Source organism: Phoca vitulina, unplaced genomic scaffold (genome assembly GCF_004348235.1).
Source record: "Phoca vitulina isolate PV1807 unplaced genomic scaffold, GSC_HSeal_1.0 scaffold79, whole genome shotgun sequence".
Taxonomy (NCBI): Eukaryota; Metazoa; Chordata; class Mammalia; order Carnivora; family Phocidae; genus Phoca; species Phoca vitulina.
In genome coordinates this window covers 4,535,664-4,557,949 of record NW_022589782.1, presented here as the reverse complement: position 1 = coordinate 4,557,949, position 22,286 = coordinate 4,535,664, and the positions used below count along the sequence as shown (strand labels likewise).

The window sequence follows — 22,286 nt, the reverse complement described above, 5'->3', positions numbered from 1 at the left end:
TTCAGAAAGATAATTACTGAGAACTTCCCAAAACAGATGAAATATCTGAATTCTTGGATTCAGGAATACCAGTGAATCCCAAGTGAGATAAAGGAAAGAAAATCTCGGGGTGCCTGGGTGGCTCAGTCCATTAAGCATCCACCTTCGGCTCAGGTCATGATCCTGGGGTCCCAGGATCAAGTCCCACATCGGGCTCCTTGCTCAGCAGAGACCCTGCTTCTCCTTCTGCCTGCCACTCCCCCTGCTTGTGCTCTCTCTCTCTCTCTCTCTCTGGCAAATAAATAAAGTCTTAAAAATTTTTTTCATTACTGGGGAGTCTGGGTGGCTCAGTTGGTTAAGCGTCTGCCTTCGGCTCAGTTCATGATCCCAGAGCCCCACATTGGGCTCCCTGCTCACTGGGGAGTCTGCTTCTCCCTCTCCCTCTGCCCCCCTGCTTGTGTTCTTTTTCTCTCTCTGTCAAATAAATAAAAAATCTTTAAAAAAAGAAAAGAAAATCTCTTCTAGACACAGAAGAATGTCAAGAGGAAGGGAAAATTTTGAAATTAACCACAGAGAAAATACATAGAACCCGCTGTGCTAGGTCGCATAGTGTTCCCTCATCCCTCACAAATTCATATCCACCTGGAAACTGAGAATGTGACCTTATTTGGAAATAGGATCTTTACAAATGTAATTAGTTAAGATGAGATCATATGGGATTAGGATGGGTCCTAATCCAATGACTGTTATCCTTATAAGAGAAAACAGAGATGCAGATACACACACACACACACACACACACACACACACACACAGCACCATCTGAAGACAGAGACACACATGGAAAACACTATATGATGGTGGAGGATGGAGTGGTGAGTCTATAAACCAATGGGCGCCAAGGAGTGATGATAACCACCAGAAGGTGGGAGAGACACATGAAACAGATTCTTCCTCAGAGCTTCCAAAAGGGACTGACCCTGCCAACACCTTGATTTTAGACTTCTGGTCTTCCAAACTGTGAGAGAACACGTTTCTGTTATTTTAAATCACCCAGTTTGTGTTAATTTGTTTACAGCAGCTCTGGGAAATGAATACACCTGCTTTTTACAATAAAATCATCATTAGACTGACAGCTAACTTCTCAAGACCAATAATGGAAGTCAGCAAGCGGTAGAATGGTATCTTCAAACTGATGAGAAAATGTAACTGTCAGCCCAGAACCATGTACCCACGAAAACCATCTTTTTTTTTTTTTAAGACTTTATTTATTTATTTGAGAGAGAGAGTGCAAGAGAGCACAAGCAGGGTGAGTGGCAGGCAGAGGGAGGAGAAGCAGACTCCCCGCTGAGCAAGGAGCCCAACACGGGACTTGATCCTAGGACCCCAGGATCATGACCTGAGCCGAAGGCAGACGCTTAACCGACTGAGCCAACCAGGCGCCCCTAAAGCCATCTTTCAAGAATATGGGTGATAAAAAGACATTTTCAGGGGGACCTGGGTGGCACAGTCAGTTGAGCGGCCCACTTGATTTGGGCTCAGGTCATGATCTCATGGGTCACAGGATTGAGCCCCTAGTTGGGCTCCATGCTGGACGGGGGTTCTGCTTGAGATTTTCTCCCTCTGCCCCTTCTCCCACTCATGCTCTTTCTTTCTCTCTCAAATGAATAAATATTTTTCAAAAAGACATTTTTAGATACAAAAAACAAAGAATTTACTACCAACAGGCTCTCACTACAAAAAGTTCTAAGTATGGGCGCCCGGCTGGATCAGTTGGAAGGCCATGCGACCCTTGATCTCGAGCCCCACATTGGATGTGGAGATTACTTAAATTAATAAATTTAAAAAAATTTTTTTAAAGTTCTACAGTAAGACATGTACTTGAGAAGAGTGAAAGTGATCCCAAGAAGGAAGAAGGGATAACAATTGAGAAGAATGTGAAGATAAGAATTCTTCAGTGGTGGAAACTGGGAGACCCAGAATAAGACAAGAGCTCAGCAGCCAGCCCTGCATTAGGACAGAAGCTCTATCCAGGAGACAATCAATGGGCCTGATTATTTCCCAGGACGGAGTTTTCCACCACGCCTGAGAAAAAAACTGACAAAATTAAAAATATCTCCTATACCAGTGATCCCTTGTGACTCAGCAGTTAATCTCCCAAATCAGCATTGTATTAATTGGTGTCCATTTACACAGCCTCTTTCAGAGATATCAGTCAGTACTTAGAATAAAGAAAGGTTAACCAAGGTTTTGGGGTGACTTTCTCGAGCACGTGAGAAATGGCTCTCATTGATGCAGGTACAAATATTCTCATTTATTTCTGGGAAGTTTAGATCATTTTTGGTAACTAAGTAGTGTGTTTTCTGTAAGTATTATGTATTTCAAGTACTTCTACCAACTGGTAAGTAAAAATCCAAGACAGGTCTTAATATTTTGGGTCACTCATTGGCAAGCATAATTTTTTCACTGATCCCCTATTTTTGGACATCCTGGTTGCTTCTGATTTGGCTCACTCATTGGAAAACGTTGCAAAACAAATTGATTTGTATAGTACAATGTTGCCAATTGTGTAAATATTTACATACTTCATACACCTGTATATTTCAGCAATGGGCCTGGGGTCCTATCACCTATTCCTTTTTGGTTTGTTTGTTTTTGTTTTTGTTTTCTGTTTTTGTTTTTGTTTTTTGTAAGTGAAAAAGATTCAGAGCAAGCACACAACCACTTTTCATTTCTAGCCACAGACAGATAAAACAGCCTCCTGTTAGGGCAATACAAAGTTAAGCACTGAAAGTATCCAAATACTTTGAAAAAGCTGTCCTCTGTTCATCTCTCCTTCCATTTGGGATATAGCGTGTGTGCCTTTTTTTGTATAGAGTCAGCTTTGTGAACTTTTTTTTTTGGTAAAAAATTATAGCACTTCGGCTCATACTGACAATAACACCTAAGAGATTTATAATTTCTTTTGACTCTTCTGTAGAGCTTATGAGATAGTTTCAGCCTTAAGTAAGCATCATCAAAACCTTGTGCACACATTTCAGTTTGCTACATAATGTAATGATATAAAATTGTACTTCATTATCTCTTCTCATTTCTCTTTTTGCGTGCAAGTTTGCTGTGAAAATGCAAATCTCTGAATGCGAATGAGGTTATGCCTGAGATTTATTTCTGCATATTATGTATCTGAGTCCATGATGTCTTCAGAAGAATGATGAATTATTTTCTATGTGTGTATACACATATATATACACGTGTGCCTCAACGCACGTACACACGCATACGTATACTTTTGAATAATATGAAATTATTTGGAGACAAGAACTTTCTGCAGATTCCTTCTCCAGTGAGGATTAAATTAATGATTGCTGGGCACCTGGGTGGCTCAGTCAGTTAAGCGTCTGCCTTCAGCTCAGGTCATGATCCTGGAGTCTTGGGATCGAGTGCCGTGTCGGGCTCCCTGCTCAGTGGGGAGGCTGCTTCTCTGCCCTCCCCTGGCTCATGCTCTCTCTCTCTCTCTCTCAAATAAATAAATGAAATCTTTTAAAAAATAAATTAATGATTGCTTAAAAACCCTTGACAATCTGAGGATAATTTCTCATGGATTAGATGAAATGGCCAAGAACACTTAAAAATGGCAAAACAGATTGAGTGCATGCACCTTGCTCTTCTTTTTCTGCAGACTGGTCTATGCTCCTCTAGCCCATGCTGGCAAGTTTACATCTCTTCTGTTCCAGAGAGCAGCTGTAATGAGCCTGAAATCTCTAGATATTTATTTCAGATCTTCTTGGGACGGGTTCTGAATGGCTCAGCTTAGGCCAGGAGTCCACTCAAAGTCCGACACACTGGCCAAGTGGGCAAAGACATACTGTGGGAAATGGCCGCCAAGGGCCCATTGGGTTTATTGGGAGGAGGGGCATTGGGTGGGGTCTGCACAGACAACCAAGAGAGCCGCCCACCACACTCCATGGGTCAAGGGCAGGCTCTCTGGCTCCTGTAAAAACATTCCAGGCATCTTCTGGCCTCAGAAGTCAAGCCAGAAAGAATGGTCATCTTCAGCCCAGTCTAAAGCTTGCTCTGATTCATTTCAGGCCCCGAGATTCACCTTTTCGAGGATGACTGATGGTACAATTTATATTTCCATCAGAAGAAAACCCATATCCCAGAAAGGCGATCACATGGAAGTTAGCATTAGGGCACCCCCCCAGTGTCCAGAGTACTCAGTTCTGAGTGGCTGTGCAGCGGACATGGACAAGCCAGACCAAACGGGTTATCCCGGCCAGCTCAGCTCCTTCTCCTCCTCCCCTCATCCTGGCTTCAAAAAACTCATTTCAGCCAAGGTCGTCTTGTTACATCCAATTTTGTATTTTTCTTTTTCACTTATTATATCATAAGCATTCTCCCATGACTTAACACCTCTTCCACATTTTAATTGCTATGTTCCATTCCAACATATGACTGTTATGTATACTTTCACAAATCCTTTGTTTTTGGACATCCTTGTTGCTTCAGATCAACTCCACATACAAACGGACAACTGGGTGCCTCGATGTCTATTTGCATTCCTGACTGTTTCTGTGCGGTGAATTTCCTAAGACGGATATCACCACCCATTTCACCAGACTGGGGGATGCGATGACGCCATGGGGGTTTTTAACTGCTCAAAGCACAATGCTTCTAAGATTGCTCTGGCTCGAGCTGGTGGGAGCTCTGATCTTTCCCTTGGGTTCTCCCTCCTCAAAGAGCTTCTGGGGGATTCTTTAGGGATGGGGCCATGTGCCACATGTTGTGGTGGCTGCCTGAACCTTGGCCCGGTTCCGCCATTTCTGCCCACCGTTTGTATCCCTGAACCAATTCCCTCCTAACACATTTAAGTTCTGCCAATGCAACTAAGGCCCGCCTCCGGGGTGTCCACCCAGCACCCAGTGGGGGAGGCAGGGCTTCTGTCCCTGTAGCTCTCATGAGGCAGGACCCAACTCACCTCTTGCTACTGGGGGGTCCCCAGCTCCACCCCAGTGGGCTCTCCCCTTCTGCATCCTACAGTCCTTCCTGCCCATGGATGCACAACAAGCCAGGCATCCATTTCCTTCTGTGGAAACCCCCACACTGTCCCTACCTTGTCTAAGAACACACAATCACTGTGTTTATTCAATGCTGGTGACTTTAAGAATCCAGTCAAACTCTCTTTAGAGAAAACACTTTCCCTTTCCTTTAAAGACACTGTCAAGGTAAAGAGGTAGCTAATTTGCACAACTAAACAGATCCTTGACATCTTGGTCTGTGGAACCAGCATTTGGTTTCGTGGTAGCTCACGGGTTTCCCCCCCAGAACACTGTGCGGGTCTCGCCTTCCTGTGAATGAAGGACCCACCGGGTGAATTTCCTCAAACAAAGGGCATCTTCAAAACAAGGTAATCAGCATCTTTTCATCCAGAAACTGGAACTGCCAACTAGCCTCAAACACAGTTCCCTTGTTAAAACTGAAAAACGAATCAAGTCCTTTGTTATGGGGTACCCCCACTGTACCCCAGGGCAGTGTGAATGTGCCAGCTGGCGCGGATGCTCTATTTCAGGGGTTGCGCACTCACAGCTGGGCTCTATCTGGCTCACATGTTTTCTTTGGCTCATAACTGATACTCTTCCTTACAGTTTTACACTGGCTGCCCACATTTCACCAGGACATTGTAAATAAAAAAATCTGGATTTCTAGCTTCCTTTGAGAAAGACTGAAGATCCGGCATCACACAGTGTGCCTCCCCACAAGGAAGTCCACGGGCTGGTTCCCCCTGCAGACAGGCATTTGCTCCCCGGCGCCCCCATGCTCTCTCCTGTCCCTCCATGTCAACTACCCTCCGTCCCTGGTCTTGTGTCGCTTTCTTGCACCTGCCCACTTCTTGTGTTTGCCTTGTTTGCTCGGCCTCTGTGGACTTTTCCTTTGCAACCCTTGTCTTAGAGCTTCAGATACATGCAGCCAAACCATCTTACAGGAGGAAGGTGGTCATTTTCCTGAGCAGTTTGGGAGCCCTGTGTGATCCCAATCTGGATGTGATTGTGGTTTGATTTAATGGGCAATGATTGAGCGCTCGCTGTGTGCAAAGGCTAGAAGCAGCCGGGCCAGTGGGAAATCAAGCTGATGACAGGGTTGTTGGTGCACCTCGACACCTGGTAGCCCGAGCCTGGGTGTGTGAGAATTTGCCAAGGGAGGGCAAACAGTGCCCGGTGTTGCTTCAATAAAGGTCAGTTAAGATAAGAACAACAAGCATGCCCCGTGGCTTCCTGTCAGGGAGATAGCAGGTCGAGATTACAAATATATATATATTTGTAAAATTGTGTTGAGCAACACAAAGAAGACATTTCCACACAGAGGATGGGCTTTCATGTAGGGCTGAGTTTTTGATGCAGAAAGTCACAAACCTTCCTGAGTTTCACTTTTTATTTGTAAAAATGAGAGGACAAAAACCCATCTCAGAGGGTTACTGTGAACGTGAAATGAGCCGAAATATGTAGAATGTTGGGCACATTACTTAGTAAACATGTGTGATGAGGAAAGGCGGCATGTAATTAGGCTATGTCATTTGGGTAGTATTATTGAGAAATAAGTAAATGATGCCTGGGGCATAAATGTTTGCATTCACAGCTTGTCACTTGGTGAGGAGTTGCTGGGGGGACATGGCGCACATACGGGCTCACATAGAGGGCTTTGTCCGACCCGGGTATAGAATCACCATGATGTAGAACCCTAGAAAACCAAACTCAGAGAGGCTGACCCACAAGGTGTTTGTACTCGGTATGATGCCTGGCACATAGTAGGCAGTCAAAAAGTATTGGCCAATGCAATTATGAAGAGCGCTCATTGAGGATGTGAAAAGAGTGAACATCCATAACCATCTGTGGGTGTTCTTAGCCAACCCTCTTAGTGTTGCAAGTGACAGAAACCCATTCAAACCAGCCTAACCCAAAAAACTAAAATAAATTTTAAAAGTTTACAAATGGAGGCGAAATGTATTGGCTCAGAGACTGACAAGTCCGGAAGTCTGCTTCAGGCATGGTTGGACTCAGGGACAGAGAGATGTATGGAGTGGTCTTCTCTCCTCTTCTTCCCTGTATTGGCTTTATACCCAGGCAAGTGTCCTCCACATAGTGGTCCTCGCGGCCCCATCCAGGGTTCTACCCTCTATCCATCCAACGATTTATCCAGAAGAGAGGGAGCCTCCCTTTCCAAACAGTGCTAACTTGAGTCTTAACTGGACTCTGAGCCACCCAGCCAGAGTCACGAGACCATCCTTGTCCCATCAGCACTGCTCAGGGCCTGTGAGTGGGGGAGGGATAATTTCCCAAATGAAAACCAGGGTGCTTTCCCCAGCAGAAGGGAGACTAATCAGCCTAGGCAGGTGCAGAGCGTTGCTGTCCACTGGATGGAGTAGAGTCAGGAGACAGGTAATGGGTGACTAGGTAAGAGGGAGGGAGAAGCATGCCACCAGGAGGAATCGTGAGATGGCTAACCAGAGCTGAGCTGGCAGGACCGAGACCACTGAGGATTTAGAGGCTGGGATCTGTACCGGGATGTCTGGCCAAGCAGGCAGGTGGTAGACGGATGCGAAAATGGCCCCGATTCTCCTGAATCCACACCCCCTGCCATGTGACTTGGCATCATCTTTCATCAAGAGTGGAGCCTATTAGCCCTCCCCTAGAATCTGGGCTGGCCTTGTCACTTGACAGGAGACTGTGGTGGAATGGTGGTGTGCCAGGTCTGAGGTCTGACCTTAGACCTCAAGGAGTTTTCTGTGACTTTGGTTCTATTGGACCCCTGCCTCCACCATGGGAACCATCCTGGCTATTTGGCTGGGGATGAGAGGCCACATGAAGTCATCCCAGCTGTCCCAGCCAAGGCCCCACACGTGGGAGAGAGACCTGCATGACTAGTAAAGCTGCCTAGCGAGGGTGGGGAGGGACGGAGGGAGAGGGAGAGAGAGAATCTTAAGCAGGCTCCACACCCAGCATGGAGCCTGACATGGGATTCGATCTCACGGCCCTGAGATCATGACCTGAGCTGAAATCAAGAGTCAGACATTTCACCCACTAAGCCCCCTCCCCGGCGCCCCAGGTTTACAGGGTGGCTGTGAGTTCCCCACTCACAAGGAAAGAACATACATGGTCTCAAAGAGCAGTCTGTGGGAGACTGAAAAAAGAACTGAACGGGTCCCAAATACTGTCCAAGAGCAGCATTAGACATTTGAACGTAGGGAGAGAAAAAGAATCCAAGAGACAAGTTTTAAGCCCGTTTCAGACTTCTCTGGAAGAAAGTTAAGGAAAGAGGCAACAGGAATCTACCTGATGCCCGAAACTGCCAAAGAGAGCATGGGAAGGATGGAGGAAATTAACCCATCCTCCCCGCCCACAGCTCCCCTGCTCCCTGTCTCCTTTACCCCCCGACCTCACCAGGGCCTCCAGATACACATGTGAAACAGCCTCTGGGATCCCAGCCATGTCCCACTGTGTCATCCAGTCCAACACCTGCTCTGCTCATGTGACCCATTCCAGGGAACATCACCACGACCCAGCCAGGCAACCAGCGCCCAAGTCCTACTCACCCAGCACCTGAACATCTTCCCGTTCTCTCTGCCCCTACCTTGCCCACGCCATCCCATTCTCAGGCTCCCCAAACTGGACTTAAATTTGTCTGCTGGATAAAAACCCTCAATTCTCCAGTCTGACATAGCGTGTCTTCCCAATCCAGTCCTCCCCTGTATCCCTGCCCGGCACCTGTCCTGCCGGCCCTGCTTTTGGGCTGCAGCCAACTGCAGTTTCTTCCAGCTTCCAAGACCCAGGCTAGGTGCACAGGCCCCCAGGTCCCTGCACCTGGGGCTGTCCTTTCTCCTGCTTTCTTCCAAGCAGCCCCAGGAGGCCGGGGCTGGGTGGGAGACCTCAAGGCCTATTGTGCCCACTGGCCTGGCATGTTCCAGGGCGTCTGTCACCTTCTCTAGGCTCCAGAGTACATGTTCTGCAAGGGTGTCCCTCCAGCCCACTGGAAGCAGGCTCCAAAAGGAGATTCGGATGTCCTTGCTTGGGGCAGAGCGGGCTCTGGCCAAGCTCAGTGGGGCAGACAGCAGACGCTGCCCCAGGGCGGGGGCCGTCCCACAGTCCCCTGGCGGGTCGCAGCCCCGCCACCCCTCCCTGGGACCAGACCAGGGTCCGGAGGGTGTGCACAGCCAGCACTGGCTCCAAGGCCCAGAGTGAGGCGGGGCAAAGCCAGGCCTCCCAGTGGGAGCACGCCGGTGGGCAGCCGAGGTTCACATTCCCCGGGGAGTTGGCGCCTCTCTCTGCCCCATGCCCCCGGTGGGTGCCAGAGCCAGGGCCAAGGCCCACAGAGGGGAACCCGGCGGACCCTGCACTTTCCCGGTGCCCAGAGCCTGATGGCTGAGGTAGCTGGAGACACGGGGAGGCCGGGCCCCATCTCCCACACCCAGGCCGCTCTGGGCTGCTCCAGGCCACTGGGACGGGCCTCAGGCAGGACGGGCTCCGCAGGTCACCAGGCCAGGGGTGAAACCATCCCTGAGCTGCGTGGGCCATCCCCAGCCTCCAGGTCACTGAGTGCTCGCTGGGGAGGAAGGGGCACATGGGAGGGGCTGGTCAGTGGTCCCAGGAGCCCCTGATCCCTGCCCTGCCTCATCTCCTCCCCCCACTCCCCAGAGAGCCAGGGAAGAGACCTGTTGGCCCCGTGGGGGTCACATCACACTTGCTGGAGCCCGTTTCCCGATCTGGGCTTCATGGAGGCCCCCGCATTTGACCTCTGGAGGGACTTCTAAGAGACCCCTTACGCCTTCCATCATGGCTCACCTCGAACTTGCTCATGAACTCTGCGAAGATGCCAAAGAAGGCCTCGGAGGTGGTGGCTTTGGAGTCCTCGCCGAAAAAGGCCAGCGCCCTGCCCAGCTCCTCCATGGCCTCGCGCTGCAGCCCGTCCAGGGCCCGCAGCACCGGCTGGGCCGTCTCTAGGAAGGACTGATCGGCCTCCGTTAAGGAAACCGCCAGGTGCCCTCGGGTTCCCTAGCTGCCCGGCTCCCGCCTGCCCTGTGCCCTGTGCTCAGCCGGGAACTGGGCTGTGTCCAGGGGCTCCAGTGCCTTGGCACACTGCCCTCTCAGTTGCTCCCGGAGCCTGCTGCATCCAGCGCAGCCCCAAGGCCGTCCACTTGCCTTCTCTGTAGGGCAGCCCTCTCCCCACCCTGGGCTCTTCTCAGATGCCATGACCCCCTCCTCCAACACCCACTTACAGTGGCCCCCTGGCACTCTCTTGGCTTTGATCTCTGCTTTTTTTTTTTCCCTGTAGCCTTCGTCCCTAACTGTGCTCAGTGGCAACGTGCCCCTCTCCTGACTGCCTTTGGCTGGCCAAGGCCTGGCAGGTCACTCCCTTTATCCTGTGACCTAAACCTGGGCTCTCCTGCCCACGAGGACAGATGGGGCAAGGCAGCGGCTTTTGGACAGTCAAAAAAGCTCCTCTTCAGTTACACAGACTTGGTGTAAGTGCTTGGCTTCTAAATCACCAGGATGGACCCTCTGCCGGGACCCCCGGACCCACCCACAGCAGCCTCTGCCCAGAATCTCTGCCGGGACACGGGGTCTGCGGTGGCCGCTGGAGTGACAGCTAGTTCTACTTGGCTACCCCAGGGTCCACCCTGGTGCTCGGACAGGCTGCTCACTGGATACCGTCATGACCACGGCAAACTTGTCCTCACTGGAGGGGGACATACTCTGGCAGGCAGCCTGTATCTCACTGACGGTGCCATGGAGGTCAGCCAGGTCACTGGTCAGGGCCCGTTGGTTCACTGTAGGGAAGGGAACAGAGCCGCATGAGCACTGACCTCCCAGCCCAGGACAGCAACGCCTCTGCTTCCACGCCCACTGCCCATCCACTCAGCCTACCTTTGGCAGCCAGGGGCACAGTGGGCAGGTCCTGAGCAAAGCCCAGGAGTTCTGGAAAGTGCTGGCTCAGCGATTTGGCAAGGATGTGCAGGAATGTGGACTTCCCATCCACAGTCTTGGTGGAGTTGAGCTGCAAGTGATGCCCAACATACATGCTCCTCAAGGACCCCATCAGATTCCTGATCACATGGGTCTGGGTACTCTTGGCCCCACTTCTCCTGGACTGTGGCAGCAATTCCTGGCCCTTGACACTCACCAACTCCAAAGTTGCTAGTATTCCTCACTGTGAAGCTCTGCTGGGATGCCCAAAGGCCTCCCCAAGGCGTTCGGAGGTTCCCTGGCCCAGATCTTTGAGATACCGCCCCCTGCTCCCACCCAGGAACCAGCCCATAGCCACCAGCTAGAGGAGGTCACCAGGTGTCCTGTCCTTGGGAGCATGCCCTTGTCGGCAGATATAGTCCAAGATTTTCTGACCTCTGGGGGAGCACCACTCACATATCTTCGCTCTTGTGGTTTTCGGGAACCATCTGTGACCCATCTGTGCCTCAGACATCCTAAAACATTCATATCTACAAATGGAATTTTTCTTCCTCTCTTTTTAAAACAACGAAAGGTACCCTGGGGAAAGGTCCCAGAAAGAGCGGGAAGGCTGGATATTCGCGCTGTCCTTTTTCAGATCCTAGATTTTTTTGGGGGTAGGACAGCTTGGCAGTGGTGGTGGTATTAAGGGCACAGAACCTACTAGGTGGGATTCCCTCCTTCTTCCTGGAGTCTTCTCTCCCTGGCCCCCCCACATTCCCTTTTTCCAGATCCTGAGGTTCGGCTTGGAAAAGCCCCCACCCCAACCTTTACAGCAGTTACATCCTGGCCTTCCGGCAGCCAGCTTTTCCTCCTGGGGGAGGGGCCCTCCGTGGTCCTGATATCCTCTCCTCTCCTCTGCCACAACTTGGGTTGGGCCTGGCCTTCCCAGCCTTGACGGTAGAGCAAGCTCATCAATTACTGCCAACTGGTCCCCTCACCTCTGTCAGGAAGTTGATCTTGAAGCCTGTGGTCTTGTTGGTTTTGGGCTGTCCATCGTTGAGATAGTTGCCCATGGCCAACACAAACTGTGGAAAGGAAGATGGACCGTTCCTGCCCAGGTCCTCGCCCCACCCCCTGGAACCACTCTCAGGATGGGTCTCCAGACTGGAAGCCCCGGGGGGGTGACCAGAGAGGGGGTGCACCCTGACCTCCAGGATCTTGGCGAGCTTCCGGCTGTTCTTGAGCTCAAGGGATGCCTGGCGCAAGCACTCCAGGCTGCCCCGGATCTCCTCTGTCTTCTCTTGTAGGGTGGCTTGGAAGTGGAGGCTGCGCAAGCGGGTTTTATATTCGGGAACCGATAGCATCTGTCACCAAGGCAAGGCCAGGATTCACCCGCCCCACCAGGGGACCCACCGCCCCACCGCAGCCTGGGGTGGGGCTCAGCTGGCTGCCGGACATTCCCTCAAGAAAAATAAGCACAACCCCAACATAAGCACAAAAAATAAGCTCAATCCCCTCTACCTTGGGCCCCAGGTGGGAACTGGCCGTTAAAGGTGTAACACTGGGACTCAGAGGCGCGACGCAGTGGCGGTAGGGGAGCGGGACCCACGAAGCCCCGGTCACAACGAGAGCCCTGACGGAGGCGGCCGAGGCCGCTGGGCAGCACCCCCTGACCCCCGGCGGCCGTCACGGCCGCAGCACCTGCAGGACGAACTGGTCCGGCTCGCTGAGGCGGCCGGGCGCCTCGCGGAAAGCCTGGTAGCGCTGCTCCTCGTCGGCGTCGGGCGCGAAGAGCAGCAGCTGCGCCAGGTGCGCGGGCTCCAGGCGCCGGGGCTCCATGCTCATGAGCACCTGCCGCAGCTCCGCGGGGCTCAGCTTCAGGTGAGCCAGCAGGATGGCTGCGGGCGGGGCCGCGAGGGTGAGCCGGGGGCGGGGCCAGGCGGACGGTGGGCGGGGCCCAGAAGTTCCCCGGGGCGACTGGGTGGAGCCTGGGAGGGGCAAGGAACCTGGGCGGGGCAGGAGCCGGCCCAGAGGTGGAGAGGGTCCTTCCCACGGCCGAATAAAGGTGAGGGCAATTGTTCTCGAAGGGACACACCTAGATACGGGTGGGGCCTGTGGGAGTGGAGCTGGAAACGGGGGAGGAGACCGCGAGCGGGAGAGTAAGCGATGGCTGGAGGCGTGGCCAGGACCCGGGAGCCCCTCACACGTGGGGGCGGGGCCAAGGAGGGACGGGGCCCGAGAGGGTGGAGGCTGCACCTGGGTGGGATCTAGGACCCGAGAAGCCGCCTTCACCCAGCCGGTGTCGGAACCCCAAGACCTAATGTGTCATCCACACAAGTGGATCCAAAGCTCTGCGGCCCAGAGAGAGGGCCGCCTCCTGTCCCCCACAACCCCTGGGACTCCCCAACCCCTCACAGGTGTTGTAGGCCTTCTTGTGAGACAGGATCTCCACCACCTCTTTCTTCCTGAAGGGCTCAGGCCCAGGCACCGGCTCTGGAAGGGAAAATGGTTTAATGAGAGGAGGCTAGGCTGGTGGGAGGGCCCAAGAGGGGGTGGCCACACCTACCAGCCCAGACAACCCCTGATACGGCCTTAACTGAATCAGCTCCAGGTGTCCCCAGTCCCCTCCTTCCTCAGTCTCCCACTCAGGGACTCTCCGGCCTATGTAACATACTCAGCATGCATGGTGGTTGCCTCTCCCCCATCCTCTCTCCCCTGGGCCCTTGGGGTTGAGCTGCCCAAGGAAGGTGAACCAACCACCTCTCCACCTTGCAGATGCTTCCTGGATGGACAAGGCCTCTCTCTTCCATCCTGCAACCACCTTCCACACACAGTATCCCTGGCAGCCTGGCCCCACCTAACGACTCTAGGGAGATACCCAGAGAAGGGCGGGGACGACAGAGAGATTGGAGGGGACATCTAGTTGGCTAGATATGGATGCCTCCTCCCTTATTCTGGCTGTGTGACTTTGAGCAAATTATCTAGCCTCTCTGTGCCTCTTCATCAGGAAGTTAGGGCAATCACAGTCCCTACCTCATAGAATTGTCACAGGATTAATTTAGAAACGGGGGTGTCTGGCATTTGGTGAGCATGCAATAAATACCAGCTACTATGATTATCTCCACTTTCAGATGGGAAATCTGAAGCTCTGAGAGGTTAAATAACTCAGGGACACAGGAAGTAAATGGCAGTCAGTGCAGACCTCTAGGACTCTAAGCCCTGGGATGCCACAGAAGGCAGCAGGTGGGCTTCCATAGAGGGCCTGGTATGAGGGTTCCCCCAGGGCCCTAAGGCCACTCACTAGCAGGTTTCTGGGTGCCAAAGTGGAGCTCCAAATCGAGATATTTCACCATGTCGCTCAACTTGTCATAGTCAGAATCTTCCCCGAGCTGCAATGGGCGGGGGGGGGGGGGGGTTCAGGGGGATGAGGAACACTGGCAGCTGGACTGCCATCCTCCCCCCAGACCCCCCATCCTCTAAGCCACCTGGGGAGCTACCAAGGGAGAGCCCTCATCAGGCCCTGGGAGAAACTTGAGGACCAGAAGAGACTGCAGGAGAAGCTAAATCATCCAAGTGATGAGGCGGTGAGCCGCCTCCTCGTGAGCCGCCTCCTCGTGAGGTCAATAAGGCACACACACCTGGAACACTCCATGCAGGAGGCAGCAAGTTGCACTGGAGCAGGGGGATCAAGGGACTGCAAAGGGGCTGCAGCCAACCAAGGGGGCTTAAGGAGGTGGCTGAGAGGCCTGGCCCTGTCTTGAGGGGTCCTTTGCAGGGGGTGAGTTCACCGGAGCTGCCCTGGGCTTCCGATGCTGGGGGAATGGAAGCAGGGAAATGCCAGGGGCTAGAAACTGGACAGGGTCTTGTCTTCAGTGCTGCTGCCCAGGCCAGCCTCCCCTGGTACAGGCACCCCCAGGCCCCCGGTCACCTACCTGACCCCAGATGGTGCCTTCCGAGTTCTCCACCTGCTCCCATCGCAGGCGCTTGACGCTCATGTGGCTGGTCTCACTTCGGCGGTGGCCCAGGCCCCGGGACAGCATGGGGGGTGCACAGGGCACCGGTGGGGGCAGGGGTGGCGGGGGCGGGGGAGGGACTGGGTGGCTGAGTTGGGTGAGGGGCTTGGCCAGCACCTGAGCAGGGCCCCGGGGACCATCAGAGGTGCGGGAGCTGGGCTTGGGGTCATGGAAGGGCAGAGGTGGTGGAGGCGGGGGGCTGAGCGGGGGTGGGGGGATGTGGTCAGAGATGGAGGAGTAGGTCAGGGAGCTGCCTTCCTCACTGCTGCTGATGCACTCACTAGCGCTGCTCCGTTCATTGGTCACAAAGCTTCCCTGGTCATCGTGGAAGCTCATCTGCCGGGCGCAGAGCAAGGTGAGGGAGGGTGGGATAGCCTGGGGCAGGGGGTGGGCTAGCTGGGGACAAGGACAGGCTAGTCTGGTGGGATAGCCTGAGGCTGTGGGTAGGATGGCCTGACAGGTAGTCTGGGAGAAGGAATGGGGTAACCTGAGACAAGGAATATGGGACAGCCTTGAGTGAGCGGTGTTACAGCTGAGTCAAAGGGTGGGATAGCTCAGCCAGGGAGTGGGGTAGCCTGGGACAGATTCTAGGATGGACTGGGGCAGGGAGAGGAGTAGCCTGGGGCAGATCCCAAGGGCAACAGGCCTCTTGCAGGAGCCCTGTTCCCCTTCCAGACCCCCCATGTCACACCTGGGCCCCTGGCCCTCCACATCTGCTGGCATGTGCTCACCTCCTCATAATCATTCTCAGGGCTCAGGAAATCATCCACGACAGTGACCCGGGGGCCCAGCTGCTCACTCAGCACATCCAGGAAGCGGTCAGTATCCCGGCTTCGCACGGGGCGGGAGAAAGTGAAGAGCTTCCTGCGGCTCGGCGGGCGGGCAGGGTCCGGGCTGGGGGGACTGTCGGAGCGGATGGGCCCGGGGTCTGGCTGTGGGGACGGCGCCCTGCTGCTGTCCAGGCTGGCATAGGGGTGGGACTCAGAGCTGCTGGGGGAGGCCAGGCCCCCTGAACACAGTGGGTAGTAGCAGGGGGAGGGCAGGAGCTGCTCGCTGGGCCACGAGACGCTGGACAGGGTCCTGGGCCCTGGGGTGGGGGATCAAGTGTGAGGACCCTTCTTCAGTCAGTACCTGGGTTCCAGGTGCAGGCTGGAGGGGAGGGGCCTGGGGCAGGTTGGCTTTGTGTCCCTGCGCACCTTCCTTTCCCTCTCTGGATACAGCCAAGAAGACCCTAGATGACCCTTCCACCCCAGGCCCTTCCCTGAGGGAAATCAAAGGTCAGAGTAGGTGAGGGGGAACACTACTTAGCCCCAGGAGAGGCCAGACCCCTGCTCATCTTGGAAGGGACTTTGGGGTCCCTTCAACTTTCAACAACTGAAAGGGCAGAGGAGCCTTCTCCAGGTCCCAGATCAAGGATCATGAGGCACCTCCCACACCCAACAGGCCCTTGGCTAACAGGAACGGTGCCCAGGGGTCCTGCCTTCTGAACTGCAGAGAAACGATCTTCCTAGCTGTGCCATTCACAGAGCAATGCATGCACTTAATCGTTGATCCAACAGCCACAGGCTCACCTGGGGCTCCTTTGGGGGAGGACCTCTGCTTTTCTAAATCTGCAGTAGGGGTAAGGATCAGAGGGGGGCATGCGAAGGCCTGTGACAACCCTGACCTCTATGGACCTTTGCCATGCAGGCTGCTGAGGTTCCCCACAACTCAATCATGTGGTCACGGAGCAAAGGGGAGGCTCCAAGGATGTGCCCCAGATGGGGGCAACACCCAGACAGATAGCCCAGAGGCCAGAGGCCAGTGCTGCTCCCAGGAACCAGGGCTGGCTGAGCCCCTACCTGCTGGGCCTGCCGGGCTGGGCCCTGGTGGGGAGGCACGGGATCTGGACGTGGTCCCCACCTTCCCTTTGAAGCTGCTGTTCAGTCTGGACTCGAGCTCCGCATAGACGGCTGACATCTTCAGGGAGAGGAGGCCAGGGTGAGTCCAGCCCACCGTTACCTCCTCCATGAGGCCCTCACATGGCCTCAGAGGCCAGGCCTGGGTGATCTGGGGGGCAGGCATCTGCCCCAGCCCCATGGGACACCTATGCCCAGGAGTCACATGAACCACCAGGAGGGTAGACAATGGGGTCTCACCATCTTAGGATTGGGGGTCTCGGGGAGGGACGTGCCGTCGCCCGCCTGGCGCTCGCCTGGGATTAGAGGAAGAGGCATCTCGGGGCAGTCGCCAGGACCTGCCAGGGGAATCGGGGAGGGTGGAGTCCACCATGGGGAGATCTAGTAACCCCTCTGAGCTCTAAGGCTTGGGTTCCAGCCCAGGCCCCATGGGCAGCCATCAAGAAAGAACCAGCAAGCCCCGTAGCCCCAGGAGGGCCATCACTCAGCCCTGCCCAACCTGTTCTTGGGCACTTCTCCTCCCACCAACCCCATTCTGCAGGCGGGAAGACCGAGCCCTGGTGGCACCCTCACACACTGTCCCGCCTTTCAGGCCAGAGCCTCACCACAACTGAGGCTGGCCTCCAGGCCCTGGGACCGGAGGCTGCGGCGGCACATGGACGAGGCTCTCAGGGAGCTCCGCCGCTGCAGCTCGGGCTCGGGCTCGGGCTCGGGCTCCAGGTCCAGCTCGGGCTCCGGCTCTGCAGTGTGACATGAACAGGAGATGGGCCCCTTGTCCTCTCAGCCAGACAAAGGGCCTCCAAACACAGGACGGGTGAGGGCAACCACTGTCTGCACCAATCTGTGACCCCAGGCCCTGCCTCCCATGTGGCCTGAGATGGAAGATTCTGGGTCTAGGCAGACGTATGGAACATCCGCTGGCCAGCCTATACTCTGAGCCTCTTGCTAAAACCTTTGAGCTTCCCCCAGCACACTGTGGGTCCCCAGGACGAGGGATGGTGGGCAGCCGAGGGCCAGCTCACGGGAGATGTGTAGGCCGCGACGCAGCAGGTGCAGAGGGCCTAGAACAAGTGCACAGTGTCTGGCCCACTTCCGATTCCTGTGGCCTAAATGGTGAAGTGCATGGTTTTCTGGGCACGTGGGGCCCGCTGTAAGAGGTGGGCAGCAGTGGGAGGCTGAGGCCGCACATGGCCCGGCAGGCCCTAGTGGGCGTCTGTGTGCCTCAAGGCCCAGCAGCCAGGCCCGACCTGGCTGTGTCCTTGCCCTCCAGCTCTATGGACGGCAACCACGTGAATTTCTTGATCTGCGACATGTTTCTTGGCGTGCAGTGCACAGCCATTGAGACCACTCCCGTTTTGTGGGTACAAAGCCAGGGATTCCGGGCGGATAGGTGGGGTGTCTAAAGTCTAAGGTAATGTGGCAGATGCTACTTAAGCATCGAGCGGGGAAGGCACATTTGTGGGGCCAAGTGTGCGACCGGCCTGGGTGCGCCCGGCATGTGTCTGCAGGCTTCCGGGGGCGCATCTGTCTGTGGGAGAGGCCCAGGTCGGCTGTCATCTGAGGACAGGGGTCTGGCTCTTCACCGGGTGGGCTGGGCAGGGGGAGAGGCTGCTTACCTGTCATGGCCGTGTAGCCCAGGAAACATGCAATTTTCTCCTGGCAGAGCTCCTGCTCCTCGTAAGTCAGCAGCTGGTAGATGAACTGCCAGAGAACTTGTTTGGCAGGTGTGTCCAGCACCGGGTAGACGTCCACGATGAGGGTGTCAATGTTCCTGGGGGAGGGTGCAGGAGCAAGGCGTTCATGACTCAGGGGCTCACCATGGGGGGGAGGGAGAGATGGACAAGGGGGCTCTTCCAGGCCACAGAACCCACCCCTGCCAAGACAGAGAAGTGGGGAAGGTAGGAAGGCAGGCTCTGGCGATGGGCTCCCCTCCCCCCAATTCAAATCCTGGCTCTGCCACTTACCAGCCAAGTGACCATTCTCAAGTTACTTAATTCCCCTGTGCCTCAGTTTCCTCTTCTGTAAAATGTGCATAAAAATAGCATCTACCTCACAGAGTCGCTATATGATGAAAACACACAGAGTGTATTGGGTAAACCAACTCACTATAGCAGAGATTGGCAAATGATGGCCCGCGGCCCAAAATCTGGCCCACCTTCTGTTTTTGTAAAAAAAAGTTTTATTGGAACACAGCCATGACTGGGTGTTTACATATTGTCTATGGCTGTTTTCGAGCTACAACGGCAGGGTTGAATAGTTTCTATGGAGACCATATGGCCCACAAAGCCTAAAATATTTACTATGTGGCCCTTTGTAGAAGTAGTTTGCTGATCCTTGCATTATATGAGAAAATAAAACTAACACCACACATAAGGATGAACTCTAGGTGGATAAAAAACAAAGTATGAAAAATACAATGGTAAAATTAATAGAAGACAGTGTAGGAGAATATTTTTTGGCCTAGGGGTAGGGAAGGAGTTCTTAAAATTTCAAAAGCCAAAGCCATAAGGCCCAAAACATATTGAATTTGATTTTATAAAAGCAAGCATATCTGTTCAAAGAAGCCCAACTTGGACACAATGATATTAGATATAACAGAAGTAGTAACAAGTAACAAATGGGAGAAGATGTTTGCAATGTCTAAAATCAACAAGGACTCAGTATCTAAAATATACAAGGAACTCCTGCAAATCAACAAGAACAAAAAAGCCCAGTAAAATGAAAATGGGCAAAGGGTCTAAACAGGTAATCTAGAGATAAAGAAACAGAAAAGACTGACAAGGATATTCAAAGATGTTTAAAATAGTCATTTCAAAACCCCAAATAAAATAAGACGTCACTTTATGCCTAAGAGACTAGCATGAGTAGAAAGCTGGATGGTGCCCAGTGTTGGTGAGGACGTGGGGATGGGGAGCCCAGGTGCACTGCAGGTGAGAGACAGCAGTGCTCTGGGAAGCAATTTTGGATGACCTAGTCAAATTAAATAAACAAATACCTTAATGTCCAGCAATGCAGCTCTTAGATATAAATTCCAAATGAATTGTACACAGCACCACGGGGAAATGTGCACCATGATGTTCATCACTGCTATCAAGATGGAAGAGAGTGGTGACAAGCCTGTGTCTGTCACTGGCAGGTAAACAGATCAGACCTGGACCCTTGATCCACAGGAATTTGGCTGTAGTTGTAAACAATGTATTACATGTACACGAGCAACATGGACAGATCTAAACACATAGGGTTTGGTGGGAAAAAAAGTCACAGAATGTGCACAGGATAGCCACAATTCTAATGTAGACCAAAAATACATCCCATGGGAGGCACCTGGCTGGCCCCATAGGAAAAGCATTTGACTCTTGATCTCAGGGTCATGAGTTCGAGCCCCACATTGGGTGTGGAGATTACTTAAATAAATGAAACTTAAAAAAAAAAACAAAAAACACATCCTACAAAACAGCAATGCCCACACTTCAAGAACACGTCAGACAAAAGGAGCCCTGTTAAACTCATCGGACTGGTGACCTTGGGAAGGGGAGGGACACAGAAGAGGGAGTGGAGCTAAAAGGGAAGGAAAGGTGGAGACAAGCCAAGTGTCCATCACGGATGAATGGACAGACAACATGTGGTCTATCCACGCAATGGAATGTTATTTGGCCATGAAAAAGGGAAGAAGTAGATGCTATCACTTGGATGAACATTGAAAACTTGGATGATGTTGAGTGAAAGAAGCCAGACATCAAAGCCCACATACTATAGGATCCTATTCACATGAAAGCCCAGAATAGGGAAAGCCACAGAGACACTAAAGTAGATTCGTGGTTGTTGTTGGGGGGGGGGGGGATGTGCGGGGGAGGAAGGGGCAGAAGAGGAGGGGGTGATAGTGAAGAGCTGCAGGGTTTCTTTTTGAGTGAACATGTTCAAAAACTGAGTGTGGTGATGGGTGCACAGATTTGTCAATTAAAATCCAGTGCACTGTACGTAGGGTGTGTGAATTATACCTCAATAAAGCTGTTTAAACAAAAAAGGAAAAGGGCGTGAACGGGTGAGGGGTTTGCACAGACCATGACAATGACCCTACAGACCCAGGAGTGTGACAGACGCAGGCTGCTGCTACTCAGGTACAAAAAGGAAGACACCAAACCAACCCCAACAGGCTCAGTGGCCGGTGGCAAACGCCCACGGGCTAGTAGTCCTGTGACCTTCCCACAAACAACTTTGCGGAGGTCACTGCTTCACTTGACAGAGGCTAGGTCACGTGGCTAGGGGGTTTCAGAGTCAGGGTTTGTGGTAGGGCACCTTGATTGCCCACCACCCGGGGGCCCCTGGTACCAGCGGCTGCTTTCTTGGAGTCTCTCCCAGGAGTCTCTCCCAGGAGGCACAGGCAGGGAGACCCGAATGGTGAGTCTGAGCAGGATTTGGGGCCCACCCAGGGCAGCTCCCACCACCGCTCTGGCCCAGCCACCTGTGCTGGAAGAAGCTCTCAAGGGCCCGGCAGACCCCATAGCGCTCGGGAGGCGTGAGTAGGTGCTCCAGCTGCTGGCTGAAAGTCCTCCCCTGCACCCGGATGCTGGAGGGCAGGATCTCTGCCACCCACTGCAGGGAGGTGAGCGCCGAGGACGGGTTGGGGGAATCCAAGGAATCGGAGTCTGTCGGGGCCACAGGCAGGAGAGACACAGGTGACCCAGCATCCCGGGTCAGATGCGGTTTCTCTGGCAGCTGGGGTGAGTGCTGGGCATTGGGAGGCACACCTACTGCCCGGAGCTGGGGACGGGGATGGGACAGCCCCAGGCAGGGCCCTGAGGCTGCCCCACTGGAATCTACAGCCCCACCTGGGGAGGGAAGCTGCAGGGTTGGGGGAAAAGCAGAGTCCTCTGCAGACTTGTAAGTCCCACATGTGGAGGCCCTGGCAGGGTCTCTGTGGGCCACAAAGCCAAGTGGCCGTGGGCGTCTCACCGCTGGCGAATGGGACGAGCCCCTCCTCCACCACCAGTGTGGGCATCGCGCCACTGCCTTGAAGCATGGATACCACCTTGTCATGGGAGCAGTTCCTGCCAAGAAGAGATGGCCCAGGAGGGCCTGACCAGGATGAGCGATGTCCACGGCCACCCACCAGATCTCCCTGTCCGGCCTGTGGAGGCTGCTCAGCAGTGCACAGCAGCCGGGGCCCTGCCTCTCCTGCTCATTTATCTTCTCTGCAGGAGAAGCTCCAGGCCCAGGACAAGCTGGACACTTCTGGGTGCAGAGGGGTTGTGCCCATGTCAGCCCTAGGCAGGGCTCCCCCTCAAGGGCAAGACACTCATGGTCCATTTAATTCTGTGTTGCCTGGGAACCTGGTTGGCTCAGCCGGTAGAGCATGTGACTCTTGATCTTGGGGTTGTAAGTTCAAGCCCCACGTTGGGTGTAGAGATTACTTAAAAATAAAATCTTTAAAAACAAAAACAGGGACACCTGGGTGGCTC

General features: G+C 53.7%; 1 protein-coding gene across 1 annotated transcript in view; it reads right to left on the bottom strand.

The window, feature by feature from the left end:
* Positions 1 to 8,072: 8,072 nt before the first annotated feature.
* The window catches only part of GRID2IP (Grid2 interacting protein), a 33,780-nt gene continuing 19,566 nt past the window's right edge, over positions 8,073 to 22,286 (bottom strand). The window contains exons 6-22 of the mRNA XM_032394265.1: positions 21,781 to 21,875; positions 21,290 to 21,473; positions 18,444 to 18,598; positions 17,433 to 17,567; positions 17,068 to 17,165; positions 16,771 to 16,888; positions 15,661 to 16,016; positions 14,849 to 15,265; positions 14,218 to 14,305; positions 13,332 to 13,409; positions 12,618 to 12,814; positions 12,125 to 12,280; positions 11,915 to 12,001; positions 10,896 to 11,025; positions 10,680 to 10,798; positions 9,813 to 9,977; positions 8,073 to 9,573 (exon numbers count right to left, since the gene is read on the bottom strand). Coding sequence (XP_032250156.1) covers positions 9,502 to 9,573; positions 9,813 to 9,977; positions 10,680 to 10,798; positions 10,896 to 11,025; positions 11,915 to 12,001; positions 12,125 to 12,280; positions 12,618 to 12,814; positions 13,332 to 13,409; positions 14,218 to 14,305; positions 14,849 to 15,265; positions 15,661 to 16,016; positions 16,771 to 16,888; positions 17,068 to 17,165; positions 17,433 to 17,567; positions 18,444 to 18,598; positions 21,290 to 21,473; positions 21,781 to 21,875 — 2,650 coding nt within the window. The 3' untranslated portion in view covers positions 8,073 to 9,501. The remainder of the gene's footprint in view (positions 9,574 to 9,812; positions 9,978 to 10,679; positions 10,799 to 10,895; positions 11,026 to 11,914; positions 12,002 to 12,124; positions 12,281 to 12,617; positions 12,815 to 13,331; positions 13,410 to 14,217; positions 14,306 to 14,848; positions 15,266 to 15,660; positions 16,017 to 16,770; positions 16,889 to 17,067; positions 17,166 to 17,432; positions 17,568 to 18,443; positions 18,599 to 21,289; positions 21,474 to 21,780; positions 21,876 to 22,286) is intronic.